The sequence below is a fragment of the Aethalodelphis obliquidens genome, unplaced genomic scaffold (assembly GCF_003676395.1).
Source record: "Aethalodelphis obliquidens isolate GAN/ISIS:26980383/991018 unplaced genomic scaffold, ASM367639v1 scaffold30, whole genome shotgun sequence".
In the NCBI taxonomy this organism is placed as follows: domain Eukaryota; kingdom Metazoa; phylum Chordata; class Mammalia; order Artiodactyla; family Delphinidae; genus Aethalodelphis; species Aethalodelphis obliquidens.
The window spans coordinates 4777685-4795315 of NW_020837974.1; the positions used below are offsets into that span (position 1 = coordinate 4777685).

The 17631-nt window shown below is 41.7% G+C and overlaps 1 protein-coding gene across 5 annotated transcripts in view; it reads left to right on the top strand.

Annotated features, from left to right (window-relative positions):
• EIF2AK1 (eukaryotic translation initiation factor 2 alpha kinase 1) overlaps positions 1-17631 on the top strand; it is a 30639-nt gene that overhangs the window by 3704 nt on the left and 9304 nt on the right. For 2 of the 5 annotated variants that reach the window (XR_003436955.1, XM_027125729.1), the window contains exons 2-12: positions 2932-3090; positions 6251-6384; positions 7565-7602; positions 8354-8453; positions 9039-9119; positions 10007-10106; positions 10634-10694; positions 11020-11347; positions 12537-12648; positions 13544-13663; positions 16692-16792. Coding sequence is in view for 4 of the 5 variants with exons in the window: in XM_027125729.1 (XP_026981530.1) it covers positions 2932-3090; positions 6251-6384; positions 7565-7602; positions 8354-8453; positions 9039-9119; positions 10007-10106; positions 10634-10694; positions 11020-11347; positions 12537-12648; positions 13544-13663; positions 16692-16792 (1334 nt within the window). In the remaining variant the exon portion in view is untranslated. The remainder of the gene's footprint in view (positions 1-2931; positions 3091-6250; positions 6385-7564; positions 7603-8353; positions 8454-9038; positions 9120-10006; positions 10107-10633; positions 10695-11019; positions 11348-12536; positions 12649-13543; positions 13664-16691; positions 16793-17631) is intronic. The other 3 variants (XM_027125730.1, XM_027125731.1, XM_027125733.1) reach the window with 3 other exon arrangements.

Sequence of the window (17631 nt, forward strand, 5' to 3'; positions counted from 1 at the left end):
TTCACATCTCTGAGGAGAACTCACTGCTAATAATTTGGTGTATTCATTTGCAAATATTTCCTGAGAGTTGCTGTATGCCAGGTACATGCCTAGATATGAAGGATCAAACAGGCAGACTATAAAACAGCTGCTCACTGTAATTTCACTCTTTTTGTAGCCTCTTTCATTGAAAACACAGGGGGCAGAGATTTCTGTCTGTTTTGATGTTTCCATTCTTTTTTTGTGTGTGTACATTTATATAGATATAGAATAAATATATTTTAAAATCGTGATCGTAAAAATTTTATGTTGCTTTTTATTTTTATTTTTTGGCCATGCCTTGCGGCTTGTGGGATCTTAGTTCCCCGACCAGGGGTTGAACCCAGGCCCCGGTAGTGAAAGCTCAGAGTCCTAACCACTGGACCACCAGGGAATTACCTTATGTTGCTTTTTAAATGTGAACTTTTATTAGCATTTTCTTGTGACAAATTAGTCTTTAAGAACGTTATTTTAAGACCATCACATTCTGTACTATCATTTATTTAGTCTTCACTGTATTGGTGGAAAACAGATTTATCTTTTTTTTTACCATTAGAAATAATGATGGGTTTGACATGTGTATACATAAATCTTTGTTAATATCTGATTATTTCTTTAGAATAGACCCACAGAAGTAGGATTTGTTGGGTCAATGAAAAATATTAAAAACAGTTTTGATATGTTTTGCTAAAATGATAACCAGAAAAGTTGCATTGGTTTGTATGAAACTATCTCCCTCAGCTTCATTAGTGTTACTGTCTATGGCCTGCTTCTTTGACTCGATACAGGATTATTTATGATTATCTTTCTATACACCATCATTTATAACAGCTACATAGTATTCTATTATATGTGTATAACTTGTTTAACAAATTTTTAATACTTTGTTATCCTGAACACCTTGTACATATATATTTGTTATGCTTTGTTTAATTATTTCCTTGGTTTACGTTTCCAAAAGTAAAGTTTTGCACACGTGAAATTCTACAGTGTATTGTCAAAGGTTGCAAACACCCCCTTGTGTTTGAAAGTATCTAGTTTTCTGTGCCCTTAACAATACCAAGGATTCCAGGCTTTAAATAGTTACCAGTCTGATGGCAAACTCTTGTACTGTGGTTATTTTACTATGTATGTCATTACCCACTAGTTTTGTTAAGCCTATTTGAATTTTAATTGTGCTTCATTTTCTTACTAGCTTGTAAGAGTGCTATATAAATTTTATTCCCTTTTTCTTGTCATGTACAGTAAAGGTATCTGTACTGTATCTGATTTTGTGATTCATATTTTAACTTTAAGATGTCTTTACATAGAGAAGTTTTTACATGGCCACATTTTCCATTCTTTTTCTTTCTCATATTCAGGCAATAAGTATTCATTTAAAATGAATAGCCCATCTCCATTCATGCAGGTCTTTTTGGGGCCACCTACAGGTCGGAGAGGTGAATTGGTGAATGAAGTCTCGATTTCAAAACCTCTCTTCCAGGACCTTTTAGTAGTTGATAGAGAAGCGTGGAATAAAATGTTTGGATTGGGGCTGATTTGAGAAGGTGTAGGATACCTGGGCTCTGTCTCCACAGGGCATTTCCAGCTGGGTCAGCGGCTCCTGAGTTTGAGCTCATCTTTCCTCCAACAGCCCCTCTTACCAGTTTTCACTCTTGTTAACCTCTCCTTCCTCTCATTCCTAGTGTTTCAAATCCTGACCCGTCCATTTCTTTCTTGGTATCTCTGGGACCTGTCCTTTCCTCCACGTTTCTGTCACTTACCTGCTTTATAGGCTCACCCTGACTTCTTGTTGACTCTTTTTTAAAAAAATTTATTTTATTTTATTTTTTAAGTTCATTTTTGGCTGTGTTGGGTCTTCATTGCTGCGCGCAGGCTTTCTCTAGTTGGCGGCAAGCGGGGGCTACTCTTCGTTGCCGTGCGCGGGCTTCTCATTGCTGTGGCTTCCCTTGTTGCGGAGCACGGGCTCTAGGTGCGCGGGCTCTAGAGCACAGGCTCAGTAGTTGTGGCGCGTGGGCTCAGTAGTTGTGGCTCACGGGCTCCAGAGCACAGGCTCAGTAGTTGTGGCGCACGGACTTAGTTGCTCCGCGGCGTGTGGGATCTTCCCGGACCGGGGATCAAACCTGTGTGCTCTGCATTGGCAGGCTGATTCTTAACCACTGTGCCACCAGGGAAGCCCCTTCTTGTTGACTCTTGCATGTCTCCTTCCAGGCTACCTATCACGGGTCCAGAACAGTTTCCTCAAACATGTTTCCTGCATTGTGTTTTTGGCCTGTTAAATAACGTATTAAACAGTGCGTGAGAACTTAATGACTGTCAGCTTTAAGTGCCAACTCAGCTGTCCGCTTGGTCTTGTTCAGTGGAAAGACGATGGACTTGGGAGTCAGTCTGATCTGCTGCTAACTTGTTCCTTAACCTCTCAATGAGATCAGTGTCTGCATCTGTAAAATGGGAATAGTAACATAGGGCGTTTCGGGAGGATTCGATGAGATTGTGCATATAAAACACCTGGTCCATAGTGTGTAGCTCAGAGTAAAGATTCCGTTCTTCCTCCCTTTCCCTTTCTTTGCTGCCAAACTTCTTTCTCTCTGCTTCTCGAAGGAAGGAAGCCATCCTGTTCCTGCTTGCTTGCTTGTTTGCTGGAATATTTATTTGTTTCTACCTTTGTACACATCATCCCTAACCAGCACTTCCTCCCTTCCCGAACTGGCATCTCTCTGCTAGTTCTTCCAGAATTCAACTCAAAACTCAATTCCAGAATGTCTGTCTTGATTAACCCCACTCACCGTAACTACTGTTTTGCTTTTTATTTCCTTGAATTTAAATAGTGTTTTCCTAATTAGAATATGCTGTTTTGTCATTACGAGCTATGTTTACCATTTCTTAAATTTTTTTTCCTTTTTTAATTTGCAGAATCTGATGTTCCCGCAGAACTCCAGGTGCTGAAAGGACCCCTACAGCAGCCAACCTTCCCTTTTGCAGTTGCAAACCAGCTGTTGCTGGTTTCTCTGCTGGAACACTTGAGCCATGTGCACGAACCAAACCTGCTTCATTCAAGACAGGTGTTTAAATGTTAGTAAGAATAAATTAACCTTGCTAAATAAAACTTGTAAAATTACTCTGTTGTTTAACGCTGTCAGAGAAGCAGCTGGTGTATAAAAATTTGAAATAAGCCTTAGTAGTACATCCTGTAAATTTATTTTATGTTTTCCTTTGGGTAATTCCTTATGAATATCATCCCTGGGGACCCTGCAAAAGATTAATCACCACAAAATTGTGTGTATTTAAAAGGTAGTTCTTTTTGATTTATAAGTGATAATTCATGCAATTTTCGAAGATCTGTCACGGTTTAGTTGGTGAACAGGTACATGAAAATCCCAGGTATTGATTCGGAACTTGTTTTTGCCCAGAGCCCTGAACGGTTGTGTTTTGTGTCGTTGAAGGAAGCTGTTTTCCTCTACACATTGAATACTTCCGACACCAAATGTGTGGGGCTTTCCTCCCACCCGGACCAGTTCTTCTGACACCAGCTGGGTGTCTTACAATTCACTTCCGACACTGTCTCCCTGGAGTTGGTGTCAGATCTGGCAGGTTAAGGGCTCAGTCCTACAAGACTGTCCTCATTTCAGACGCCAGTCGAAAGTAGGAGGTCCCTAGGTTCTCAGGTTACCCACACTTGTGTCTGACTTGGCTCCAAATTGGGGGTTCCCAGTGCCCCTCCTCAGGTTTGATAATTTGCTATAACAGCTCACAGTACTCAGGCAGACACTTACTTTTTAAAAAAAATAAATTTATTTATTTATTTTGGCTGTGTTGGGTCTTCGTTGCTGCGCGTCGGCTTTCTCTAGTTGTGGCGAGCCGGGGCTACTCTTCATTGCGGTGTGCGGGCTTCTCATTATGGTGGCTTCTCTTGTTGTGGAGCACAGGCTGTAGGCATGCGGGCTTCAGTAGTTGCGGCTTGCGGGCTCTAGAGCGCAGGCTCGGTAGCTGTGGTGCACGGGCTTAGTTGCTCCGCGACATGTGGGATCTTCCCGGACCAGGGCTCGAACCCGTGTCCCCCGCATTGGCAGGCGGATTCTCAACCACTGCGCCACCAGGGAAGCCCGAGACACTTCCTTATGCTTACCAGTTTATTATAATAAAGGATACAGAGGCACACAGGGTGAGGTCCTGAGGGTCCCCACAGAGTTTGGGTTCCCCACCCTCCTGGCAGGTGGCTGTTTTCACCCACCCTGTACTTTAGGGACTTTTTATTGAGGCTTCATCACGTTGCTATGCTTGATTATTAACTCAGTCTCCAGCCCTTCTCCCCTCCCTGGAAGATGGGGGTGTGAAGTGGAAAGTTCTCAGCTTCTAATCAAGGCTTGGTCTTCCTGGGGACCAGCCCCCATCCTGAAGTGACCTAGGGGCTCCAGCCACCAGTCATCTCATTAGCATACAAAGACTCATCACTGGAGACTCCAAGGCTCTGAGAAGCTCTTGTGTCAGGAACTGAGGTCAGAGACCAAATATTAAGACAAAAGATGCTCCTAATACCCCTATCACTCAGAAGATTGTAAGAGTTTTATAACTGTGGAGCTGTGTGTCAGTAGCCCAAGACAACGATCAAAATAATCACAGTGGTTGAAAATGTTTATTCCTGCCATAGGTTACTTGTCTGAGGACCAAGCACAGAAATGAGTAGAATCACAGATTATGGCATTTCTGGTTCAGCTTCATAGATTGAACTCTTGAGGAGCCCACACCACAGATTCTAAGTGTCTTTTCTCCCAAAAGTCTTCCCAAGTCTTGTTTGGTGTTAGAAAGCCTTAAATTTACAGATACTTTTATGTGATCTTAGAAGAACATAATGTTTTTAGTTAAAGGTAATTATTTTGATAAGCTTCATGGCACATAAGAAATGGTAAAAAATGTTATTTGTCCAGTATATACTTATTTTCTTGAATATGTGTTGGGGGGGGTGGGTCGTACAAAAGGGGGTGTTCTGTAGGTTCCAAACCCGGGGATTATTTTCTGGTATAGAGAAGATTATAATGCTTTTTTTTTTTTTTTATAAATTTATTTATTTATTTTTGGCTGCGTTGTGTCTTTGTTGCTGCACGTGGGCTTTCTCTAGTTGCGGCGAGTAGGGTCTACTCTTCGTTGCGGTGCGCGGGCTTCTCACTGCACTGGCTTCTCTTGTTGCAGAGCATAAGCTCTAGGCTTCAGTAGCTGCGGCTCACGGGCTTAGTTGCTCCGTGGCATGTGGGATCTTCCTGGACCAGGGATTGAACCCATGTCCCCTGCATTGGCAGGCGGATTCTTAACCACTGCGCCACCAGGGAAGTTCTATAATGCTTTTAATATAGTACTCTCACTCCTGATTAAAGCAAAGCTGTGAATCTTGCTGGGTTTAAGATGTTTTAAAATTCCTTATATACAGCCCTTTTAAAGCCTGAACTTTAATACAAAGTTGATTATTTTTTAAAGAGAAATGAGAGTGTTAATATCATTATTACCTTTTACTTACTGTTTCCCTCTTCTGACTGAATTTTGGTTTCCTTTCTTCCTTCGTGTCATGGTGTTCAAAATAAAGGATATTTAAGTAAATGTTTTTGATGTGGTTTAGTTAGTTGACAATCTAAATGGAGAGTTTTTCACATAGAATTTTCTCTATAGTACCTGTATTCCTTGAACAAGTAAAAACCAAGCACTTCTGTAGAAACTTCTTTTTCTGAGCAGCCTCATCTTGTGACTCGAGACTTGACTTCCCCCCGGGTATTTGGTCTGTACACACATCTCAGATGTGCTCTTTGTGTGTTGGTTAAGGATATTCCATAATTGAAAACAACAGTTCGTATTCACTTTTGTTGTCAGTTCTAATCATTTGTTTCCACTCCTGCCTTTTAAATTTTTATTTATTTATATGTTCTACCCCTCCCCCTCCTTTTTTTTTTTTTCTTGCCTTTTTTAAAAACAGAACTTAGTACTTTACTGACTGACCAAGCACGGTAAACAAATGACTGTAGAATGTAGAGTGTCAGGTAAGAAATAACAGATGAGCCCCTGATCAACGAGTGTAACCAATCATTCCATCTCTTCAGAGAATCAGTCCCCAAGCTGTAATGTGTGCGTAAACATAACTTTTTTCTTATAGAGGCTATTATTATGACTCTTTATTTTCTGTGTTTTCTTGAAAATTGCCATCTCATTGATGGCCTTTCTAATAATTGTCTTCTATATTTTCTTATAGTACTTTGTCAGACCTTTATCAAAATGGGGCTGCTGTCATCCTTCGCGTGTAGTGGTGAGTTTAGCTCCTTGCGGCTACATCACAGCAGAGCTATTATGCACTTAATGAGGTCAGCTAAGGAGAGAGTTCGTCAGGTAAGCACTAAGAAATGTACTTGGAGTGTGATAAAAACATTTTCATTTCAAGAGAACTGCATTTTAAAGCATTCTGAAATCCTGATTATAACAGGTTTATTCAACATTATAACATCTGTTTATTCAACAGATGTTTATCGAATGGCTGCTATGTGTTAGGCTCTCTTGTAGGAGCTGGGGTCCAGGCAGTGAGCAAAATAAAAGTCCCTGCCCTGGGGCGGGGGTGGTGGTGGGATGAATTGGGAGATTGGGATTGACATATCTACACTAATAGGTATAAAATAGATAACTAATAAGAACCTGCTGTATTAAAAAAAAAAAGTCCCTACCCTCAGGGAGCGGATGTTCTGACAAGCGGGCAGTAAACCGGAGAAAAAGAAAAATACATGGGGTGTTAGGTGGTGGTAAGTGTTAAGGAGAAACATAAAGCAGTGAAGGGCATTAGAAAATGTTGGGAGGGGCCGTGTAGCGTGGCAGGTAGGACCTCGCTGAGACAGGAGCAAGGAGCTGAGGTTGAGGAATGAATCACAGGGAGGGAAAGCATTCCAGGCAGAGGAGCAGCTGTGTGCTGGCTTGTTTGTGAGGCTGACAGGCAGCCAGTGGCAGAGGTGGAGTAAGCAAGGGGGGAGAGGCAGGGCCGAGGGGCAGATGGAGATGGATCTGGAGACGTTTTAATGTCTTTGGTTTTCACTCAGTAAAATGAGAAGTGTTGCAGGGTTCTGAGCATGGGAGTGACATAATCTGACTTTAACGGGTTCTCCCTAGCTGCTGTGTTGAGAATACACAGAGGAGGGGACGAGGGCAGAAGCAGGGAGACACGTGCAGTCATATAGGCACAAGGTGCTGGGGGCTTGGAACGGTGACACGGGAGCAGTGGTCAGTTTCTGCTTTTATGTGAAGGGGAAGCTGGCGTTGTTTGCCGGTGGCGCTCCTTGGTAAATCTCAGCTTTGTCCTTGGATGGCAAGAATATAGCTTTTTCACAGGTGATCTTTTAGTTAAGAGAAAAATGTCTTCAATTGCAAACTCTTAAGTAATATTGAAAAAGCCATTGGGTGGGTGTGGTTTTTTTTTTTTTAATATTAGTTTGAGCATTTATACCAATCTAACATTGGATTTTGATAGATTCCTTATTCCATGAAATTTTCAAAATGTTTTTTAAAAATAACTTTTTGATTTTAGGGTCCTTGTGAGGATAATTCTCATATCCAGAAGATCAGGTATGTGTTGAATACTTTTTTGACTATGCAAGGAGTAAACTGATCCAAAAGAAATCGGGATTAAGAATTAATCCTGAATTAATCAGAAATTAGTAGTGGGATTAAAAATAACGTAGTTAGGGTAGTTTATGAAAATTAAAAACATTGTAAGATTAAAAACTTTTTAAGATTTGCTAAAAATTTTGTAAGATTTCTCATTCTCTCTTTGAGCACCCTTCCCCCGCAATTCCATGTGGATTCCATAAGCCCCACTCTTAATTCAGAGCACTGACATCCAGTCCCTGTCAGGGGAACACCACTGAATTTCGGCTGTATGTAGGAAATGCTCGTTTAAAATCTGTAACGGGTCTGAATCATTAAGAAATTTAAGTAAACTTATCACTGAGCTTAGCTACTTAACTCCTGCCTGTTAGTCGTCCTTAGGATTCCTGTTAAAACAATAATAATAAATAATAATATTAACTTAATAATTATTAAAACAATAATTTCTAATTGGAATACTGATTACTGGTAAAATACTTAAAATTAATGATCCCCTTGATATCTCTATTACGCTATTGATTCGCTTATTATCAAATGTTTTCTTCATAGAGAATGAAAACTTTGATTTTAGCTCATCCTTTCCAAATTATCACAGTTTAGTGATAAACGAGGTTTGCCAGGCTAGTAATACAGTGAACATGGTCTGTCTTAGAACATTTTGGTTCTCTCATGTTTGGGGATTGATTGATTGATTGTGTTTAACTTTCAGATCAAGGGAAGTAGGCTTTGAAGCACAAACTTCACGTTACTTGAATGAATTTGAAGAGCTTGCCATCTTAGGAAAAGGTGGATATGGAAGAGTATACAAGGTGGTTTTCCACATATTTGTTTTGACCCCCTACTCTAAACAATGTATTTGCCGAAGTTGTTTTCATTGTTATTATTTAACGTGCTCAAAGGAAAATTCCTAGAAATCACGTATGTTTACTTTTTATTTAGATTTGTCATTTACAGGGACGTGGGCAGGTTTTAATGTTTTCCTAACCACGTTGGTGATTTGGTGGATTCTGGAAACTTTGAGGTTTTGTTCTGTAGCTAATTTCTATTAAAAAATGTATTACTTGAAAAAGTTTTGCTGCTGTGTTTTGCACATAGCCTTTTTGCTAACATTCCCATTCTTCAGACCTAGAGATTCTAGGAGTTGGACTCTCAGTACAGTTGGAAAAACTATTAGTCTAGTTGACTACGGCTGACTTCTCTGAACATAGTAAAGGGGATGCATAAAGCGTGGAGTCCAAACCACTGAACCGCCAGGGAATTCCCCAGGACGTGTGTCTTTAGCTTAATTTTATCTCTTTGGCTACTTTGGATTATCTAAGGTCAGGTTAAAAGAACTTTCTTTATTCAGTTGGATTTAATGGTACAATATACTTTGTCTTTTCCTCTACTTTTAGGTCAGGAATAAATTAGATGGTCAGTACTATGCAATTAAAAAAATCCTGATTAAGGGTGCAACTAAAACAGATTGCATGAAGGTATGATTTAAAACGTTTACTTATTTTGAATAATTGAGTATTTAGGTCCTTCTGAAAGAGTTTGTGTGTGTGTGTGTTTGTGTATTTGGGAAATACTTGGTGATATGGATTGCAGTTTACTAGGAATGGGTTACCATAAAATAAACATCAAGATTAAATTTTTATTTGACTTAAATTTTTTATAGGCACTTTAGGTTGACCACATTTCAGGGTCATTGCTGGGGAAATTAATTCTTTAAGTAAACTATTCATATACAATATATAACAAGCTTTTTATGAAAAACACAGGCGCTCAATTCAGGTCCAAGTCTTCTCCCTGACATGCTGTGTGATCCCAGGCAAACGACCTAGTCCTCTAAGCCACTTCTGTCTCCTGCCCTTGAAAATAGTGGTGACAAGAATGGTTTTATTTACCTTGGAGGTCTGGACTTACTTGTAGGAATGAAATGAGGGAATGATTATATATGAGCCATGGAAAGTGTAAAGTGCTATATGCATGTCAGTTATTTAGTTGCTATAACAACTGCAGGGCTTGCCTGGTGGCGCAGTGATTGAGAGTCCGCCTGCCGATGCAGGGGACACGGGTTCGTGCCCTGGTCCAGGAAGATCCCACATGCCGCGGAGCGGCTGGGCCCGTGAGCCATGGCCACTGAGCCTGCGCGTCCGGAGCCTCTGCTCCACAACGGGAGAGGCCACAGCAATGAGAGGCCTGCGTACCGCAAACAACAACCACAACAACAACAACTGCATTTGTCTCTCACAAAAGTATTCCCATTATTTTAACACAGTCTAGATTCCTCGTACAGAGGGAACAAGTATTATTTAATACCATGAACATTTAACAAATTTGTCGGTAAAAACCAGCTCTAAGTATGTTTCTTCTTCAGGTACTACGGGAAGTTAAGGTGCTGGCTGGTCTTCAGCATCCTAATATTGTAGGCTATCACACTGCCTGGATAGAACATGTTCACATGGCCCAAAGGCAAGGTGAGCGGTTTTAGATGAAACAGTTGAAGGGTTGGTAAATTTCAGCCCGTGGGTGACATCAGGCCTACGTCTGTTTTTGTGCACCCCACAAGCTGAGAATTTTTTTTTTAAAGAGTTAAAGGAAGAATTATTTTGTAAAGATTATATGAAATTCAAAATTCAGTGTCAGTAAAGTTTATTAGAACACAGGCTCGTTCGCATGTGTTATCTTTGGCTGCTTTTGCACTACGGAAGCAGAGTTGAGTAGTGGCAGCAGGGTCCCCTAGGGCCCACAAAACCTGAAATATTTACTGTCAGGTCCTGTACGGAAGGTTCGATGAGCCCTCGCATAGTTGAACAGCTCTGTTTTTGTCTTTTCTAAAATCTGCCAGTCATTTGAATAAGCTTGGTGTATTTGCATTTTGCCAGAAGGTCGTGACATTTTTAACTTCTTGTCTCATTTGGTCTTACTTATGTATTTTAGCTCTGCCTTTGACTATAAATTAGAAAACTGGGCTGCTTGAAGATTTCCTTTTGTTTCTGTTCAGCAGATAGAATTTCTATTCAGTTGCCATCTCTGGAAGTGATCTCTGACCAGGAGGACCCCAGGTACGTGGGCTGCCGTGTCCTTTCACACCCTAGACGTTACCTCCAGTCACCTGCCTTGGGTTGCCTTTGCCTTTTACACCTAGGAGCTCAGGAGTGTTTTAGACTTCCTTTTTGCTTATTTTCATTACAAAATGTTAAGTTATTTTCTTCCTTCTCTCAGGTATTTCTCAGTATTTTTAAGTAAATGCTGCTGCTGGACAGATGGGTTGTCTCTTTTGTCAGGAGTTTACCAGTCAGTTTCATACAGGACTGAAGGAACAGTTGAGGTACACTGGATCTTTTTTTACATTGGTTTTTATCTTTACTGTTTTTTTTTGGCCTCCAGAGATCAGTGTGATGTTAAAAGTGATGAAAGTAACAGCCCATCCATTATCTTCGCCGAATTCACCCCAGAAGAAGAAAAATCCTTGGGAGAATCTGGCGTTGAAAATCAGAATAATAGATTGGTGAACTACAGCGCCAGTGTAGTCCCAAGAGATGCCGGTGAATTTGAACCGTCCCTTGAACCCCAAGGAAAAGGTGTGGCTGACGAGTCTTCCAGATCGATTGTTGGGCATTGGCTGCCACTTGGGCATAATTCAGACCTGGAAGAGAATTTCGCATCCACTGAGGAATCTTCTGAAGAAAACTTAAACTTGTTGGGGCAGACGGAGGTAGATGAGTTTCCCAGAACCTGCGCATTTGCTGTTTCCCTGTAATAACGGCGTGGAGGACGGTGATTAGACGCGGCCGGCCCTGCCCCGCAGGCGGCTTCCCTCCTCAGCTCCCCATCCCTGTCTCTGCCCTTGCTCTTCTGCCCTCGTGCTGCCTCCTGACACGTGGCCCGGGTATTTGGTCCTCCCTCCTTCTCTTAGTAAACTCCTCCTGGTCCTCTTCTGACCCCCCTGACTGGGGCATCTCATAGGTACACCCCGGAGCAGGAAGCAGCACACACGCTCTGTTTCTGTGGTTGGCGAGCATCGTGCTGTCCAAATATATTTACGCAGAGAGAGTTTCTGTATTTCGGAACGCGACTTCAGAACATGTTATTAGAGCACAGAATAGCTGTCTGAATGGGTGGATCACCAGGTCAGCTTTCAGTGTCCTAATTACAGTAATTAGGATTACACTGATGTGCTGGTGTGCTCCCCCTTACTGAGTGTTAGTATTTAAACTGGAACGTTAACAGGGTCCGCGCATAACCTGTCGTGTTGGGATCACAAAACTGTATATACCATCTGTACACTCACAGGTAGCATTAATTCTAGCTGTCCAGGAATATGAGGTTCTGTATTTTTATGAAACACAAAACACTTTGAGTAGGTTCCCTGAATATAAAGGAGTTGAGTTTGAGGGACTTTTCATCAGAATCATTTCATTGTTCTGTAATACATTTGGGAAAATTTCCTGAATGGGCTGCAGTGAGCTTAATTTTTGCTTACTTTTTTCTTGGACAAATTATTAGTCATGTGAAGCCAGATAAAGTGTGTGCACACTCTGGGGTATCCATAGAGTAGCAGAATACCATACAGCCAGCCTGATGCTGTATCTTCAGCTTTAAAAACTGTTTATCTCGAGAGCAGACTAAACAGTTTCAGGCCCACGGACTCTGTCACGTTCAAGAGCTTCTTCCATTTAATACCTGCCTAACCCCAGCCGGGCCTGCCTCAGCCCACTTGGGTCATGACGCGTTGTGTTAAGTATTGCTTTATTCCTCTGTCTCCTTCACTAGACTTCGGGCTTCTTGGGCAGGCTTGTGTCTGTAGTCTCTGTCCATAGCACGTAGCCTGGGTTAGGGTTAGGCAAGGGAGCATTTGTCCGCTAAATGGTGCAGATAGGAGCCAGTGGTGTGTCGCCCCCTAGGTGCAGTACCACCTGATGCTTCACATCCAGATGCAGCTGTGTGAGCTCTCGCTGTGGGACTGGATCAGAGAGAGGAACCAGCAGGGCCGGGAGAGCATGGATGAATCCGCATGTAAGTACCATGTGGGTGTTCAAGGGCTGGGCTGGGAACTACAGACAGGCCTGCCACCTTCTGCCTGCAGGTGCTTTAGATTGGGGGGAAAATCACATTTTTAAAATATAAGTAGGTATTTGGAAGTTAATATTTTCTGTTATAGATACATAGTTTGTTGATATTTAAGAGTACTATGCTAGAATTTAGTATAATGATTTCAGGTAGAAAAGTCTTTTAAAAAAATTTTAAGGGAAAATTTAAATATTTGTTTTACTTTTTTAAACTGAAAATGTGATACTTTGGGACTTCCCTGGCAGTCCAGTGGTTAAGGCTCTGCGCTTCCTCTGCAGGGGGCACGGGTTCGATCCCTAGTCGGGGAACTAAGATCCTGCATGCCGTGCGGTGTGGCCAAGAAAAAAAGAAAAGACTGAAAATGCGATATTTCTATAAAAAGAAACCTTTAAAGAAACCCTGATAGAAGGGCATGTGGTCAGAAGTTTGTCTCCCTCAAGATCCACGTCCCCCGCTCCCCTGCAGTTATACAATAGCCTCTAGAAGCACTCTGTTAGGTTAATATTTGTAGAGTATTATAACACTGGTTCTCAGCTTAACACTGCACGTAGAAATCACCTGGGGAACTTTTAAAAAGATGTTGTCAATTAAAAAAAAGTAACTTTACAGTGGAAGAAACGTGACAAACGCCCCCTCAGCAAGTAGTCAAGGTCAGCATCGACAGCGATAACTCACGTTGATGGTATGTGCCCTTGATAAGAGGCTGTGAAAAGGGCACGGTATCTCTGTGCTTTTCCTCCCCCAAACCCATAACCCCAGTCTAATCATGAGAAAAATAGACAAATCCCAGCTGAGGGACATTCTCCAAAATACCTGACCAGTACTTCTCAAAACTGTCAAGGTCATCATAAACAGGAAAAGTCTGAGAAACTGTCACAGACCAGAGGACCCTCAAGAGGCATGACAACTCAGTGTAATGTGGTATCCTGGATGGAATCCTGGAACAGAAAAAGGACATTAGGTAAAAACCAGGGACGTCTGAATAGGCTGTGGACTTGTATCGGGATCAGTGCATTGTGACATGTACCAGACTGATGTAAGGTGTTGGTGACAGGGAAACTGGGTGTGGGGTAAGTGGGAACTGTCTTCTCAGGTTTTCTGTAAATCTAAGACTGTTTTTAAAAATGAAATCCTTTTAGAAAAAGGGTGTTGTCTGGGACCACACCAGTAATTTTTCTATAATTGGTCTTGGATAGGGCTTGGCCTTTGTTATTTTTTTGTGAAAGTTCTCTTGTTGATTCTAATGTGCGGCCAAAGTTGAAGTTCACTGCGGTAGATGATCAAAATAGGGGATGCGAGTGACCTGATTTTAAGTAAAGGCTCAACTAAATATCAATCATTAATCATTTGCTGTTCACTCCTAGTGACACTATAACCCTTTATTTGGCCTAAAACACAGGTCAGTTGGCCTACTCAGAATCTTAGACTAGCTTCCCATGGAGACGGAGACATAACGTCTCTCTCCAGCAGCTCCTCAGTGCCCCTCTGTTTGCCATGAAATTAGAACATGCCAGACTTCGTTCAGTTCAGTCATGGTAAGTGGTGCGTGGGGTATTTTTAGGGCCCGGTAAAACTGGATCCTTGGCCTGCTGCATGCACATTCTAGTGCTATGTGCCCATCTTTGTGGAAAGAGAATCGTTCATTTCAGCCCCGTGTGCAGTTAATCTTGAGGCTTACATTGGGAAAGTGAGTCCTTAACGAAGTGTGGAGTGAGAACTCTAATCTATACCATCCAGTACAATAAACCCATCAAAACAGTGAAGGCAAGAGATGGATCATACTGCTAGCAGGATGTATATTTTTCTTTTAAAAAATATTTTAAAATAAAAAGTTTTATCTTTGTAGCATTCCAGCCCTGTGTGTCCAGCTTTACATCAATCACATTTTTTACATGAATCATTCCCAGCTCCCATGAGCGGCACACCTGGGTTTGAGTCATGGCTCTGGTACTCACCAGCTAGAAGGTTTTGGGCAAGTCAGTTACCAGTTTTGTCTCTATCCTCACCTGTAAAATGTGGATCATCCCCGTTTTATGGGGTTATTGTGAGGATTAAAGCAGTGCCTGCAAAGGATGTAGCACTGAGTGGAAACTGTGATCACTGGAGCGAGTCTGTGTATAATTACTGAGTCCTCCAACAGTTACCTACCGTTTGGATGTGTTAGGTGAGTTAAAAGGAAAACCGAATCAAAGACAGACCAAAGTAAGGTAGTTATTCTGAATAGTTGGGAAAGTCAGAAAGCCCTTCTTGCATTTCTTCCCAGACAGGTTGGTCACTTCAGGGGTGGGGTGGGGGCGGGGGGGGGGTCATACTAGAGGTACTTGTAATGGAACCATTGTTTTTGTTTTATTTTTTAAATTTTTATTTACTTTCTGGCCGTGCCACGAGATTTGCAGGATCTTAAGTTCCCCGACCAGGGACTGAACGCGGGCCCCGGTAGTGAAAGCGCAGAGTCCTAACTACTGGACCACCAGGGAATTCCCTGGAACCATTGTTTTTACACACACACACACACACACACACACACACACACACACAGAGTTTTCTGTCTTAAATACTTGAGGTCCCTAAATTATATGCTAGACAGTGTAAAAGGAGGGTGTGGAATAGGTTTGAGCTCTATAACAAAGTCGGCTCATTCAGGGAGAAGGGAGCATGTGGTGCTCTCGTGCTCAAAGGTAAACAATAGGTTTATGATTTTATTTTATGTATTTATTTATTTAATATATTTATTTACTTTATTTATTTTTGGCCGCATTGGGTCTTCGTTGCTGCGCGGGGGCTTTCACTAGTTGCAGCCAGCGGGGGGCTACTCTTCGTTGCGGTGCGCGGGCTTCTTGTTGCAGTGGCACGGAGCACGGGCTCTAGGTGCTTGGACTTCGGTAGCTGTGGCTCGTGGACTCTAGAGCGCAGGCTCAGTAGTTGTGGCGCACGGGCTTAGTTGCTCTGTGGCATGTGGGGTCTTCCTGGACCGGCGCTCGAACCCGTGTACCCTGCATTGGCAGGTGGATTCTTAACCACTGTGCCACCAGGGAAGTCCCTGATTTAGTCTTACCAAATCTCTCCACCCTCTAAATTCCCATATTATGTTATGATATTAATAGATTAATTAATTCGTTTACCTTTTCCCCCCTCTACTTCATTTGTCCATCATTTTTGGAAAATGTGGCATTCCAAATCTTCCAGGCAATAGAAGCTCACCCCTTGGGCTAACATAATTTATCTTTTTTCTTATTCTGTTATTTGTAATAATGTGTTTAATCCGCAGCGGGCCAGGACACCAGATTTATTAGCATTAAACCCCAGATGTCAGGGGTTGAAGGGGACTGAAACGTAGTTTAATCTAGTCACCCGATGCCTGAAAATTGTTTACAGAGCAGTTAATACAGGGGCTCTGAGTGACATGAGAGGTCCTCTCTTTCTGGTGACAGAAGTCCATCGACTCTTGGGAGCTAGTTTGCAGTGGCTTCTTTGTTTGCTGATTTCTAGGTTTGAAACCATTGTGGAGTATTGACTGTGTTGACAATCTGAATGTTGTGTGGTGTCAGGTGTTAATGTATTTATAACTACGTTCATTACATGTTTTTTTTATAAAGTTATTTATTTTTCGTTGCGTTGGGTCTTCATTCCTGTGCGCGGGTTTTTCTCTGGTTGTGGTGAGCGCGGGCTACTCTTCGTTGTGGTGCATGGGCTTCTCATTGCAGTGGCTTCTCTAGTTGTGGAGGAGGGGCTTCAATAGTTGTGGCATGTGGGCTCAGTAGTTGTGGCTCGCGGGCTCTAGAGCGCAGGCTCAATAGTTGTGGTGCATGGGCTTAGTTGCTCCACAGCATGTGGGATCTTCCTGGACCAGGGCTCGAACACTTGTCCCCTGCATTGGCAGGCAGATTCTGAACTACTGCACCACCAGGGAAGTCCCCTCATTACAGTTTGATGTTATGTAACAAGTGAAAAACTATTAGAGAAATAAAACTATTTTTTTTAACTTAAAGGTCCTTATGTTATGGCCAGTGTTGCAACAAAAATTTTTCAAGAATTGGTGGAAGGTGTATTTTACATACATAACATGGGAATTGTACACAGAGATCTAAAGGTAAGTGGGGAAGATTAAATCATTGACAGCTGCTTACAGGGATGACTTGGGTATTGGTTTATTGAATTAAATGAGATCATGTACCCTAGTTTATTTACCTTGGAGGTTATCATTACCTTTATATTGTATAAATCATTGTTCCATAGGTCTAGAATGTGAAAACTTTAGATTGAATTTAAAAGGAGTAATCTTTGGGCATTCGAAAATTCTAGCTGTTTTCAGGTAGTAAGTGTGCTCTGAGTACTAATATAACTGATGATGCTAAATGTATTTCATGCTGACAAAAATACTCATTTCTGCCTTAGAGGTAAAATCTGTTTCTGTAATTATCCCTCTTAAAAGAAATTTAACATGGGAAATTTTTTTCTGCTGTTTTAAAAATCTGTAATGACTATTCCAATTTTTATAAAAGACTATCAAGAAAGAGAGACAATAGGGAATTCCCTGGCGGTCCAGTAGTTAGGACTCCAAGCTTTCACTGCTGGGGGTGCGGGTTCAGTCGCTGGTTAGGGAACTGAGATCCCGCAAGCCGTGCGGCATGGCCAGAAAAAAAGAGAGAGCCAGAGAGAGAAAATGTATTTACTTCTTTGGCTGAGAGTTTTAAATTAATTTACTTACTTTTGGGGCAAAAATTAAATCATGGAAAATGCATTTAAAAGACTATTTAGGAAGAAAAAGTTAATGTGCAAATCATTTTATTTTTTGAAAAAGGTTTAAGAACCAGTCGTTTGTACATTTGGGATGTATAAGGTGATGGGTTAAGTATTTTCTGGGTACACGTCTAGCCAGAAAATGCGACGTGAGTTACTGAAGTTCTGTGGCTCTGTGCAACTTTGAGA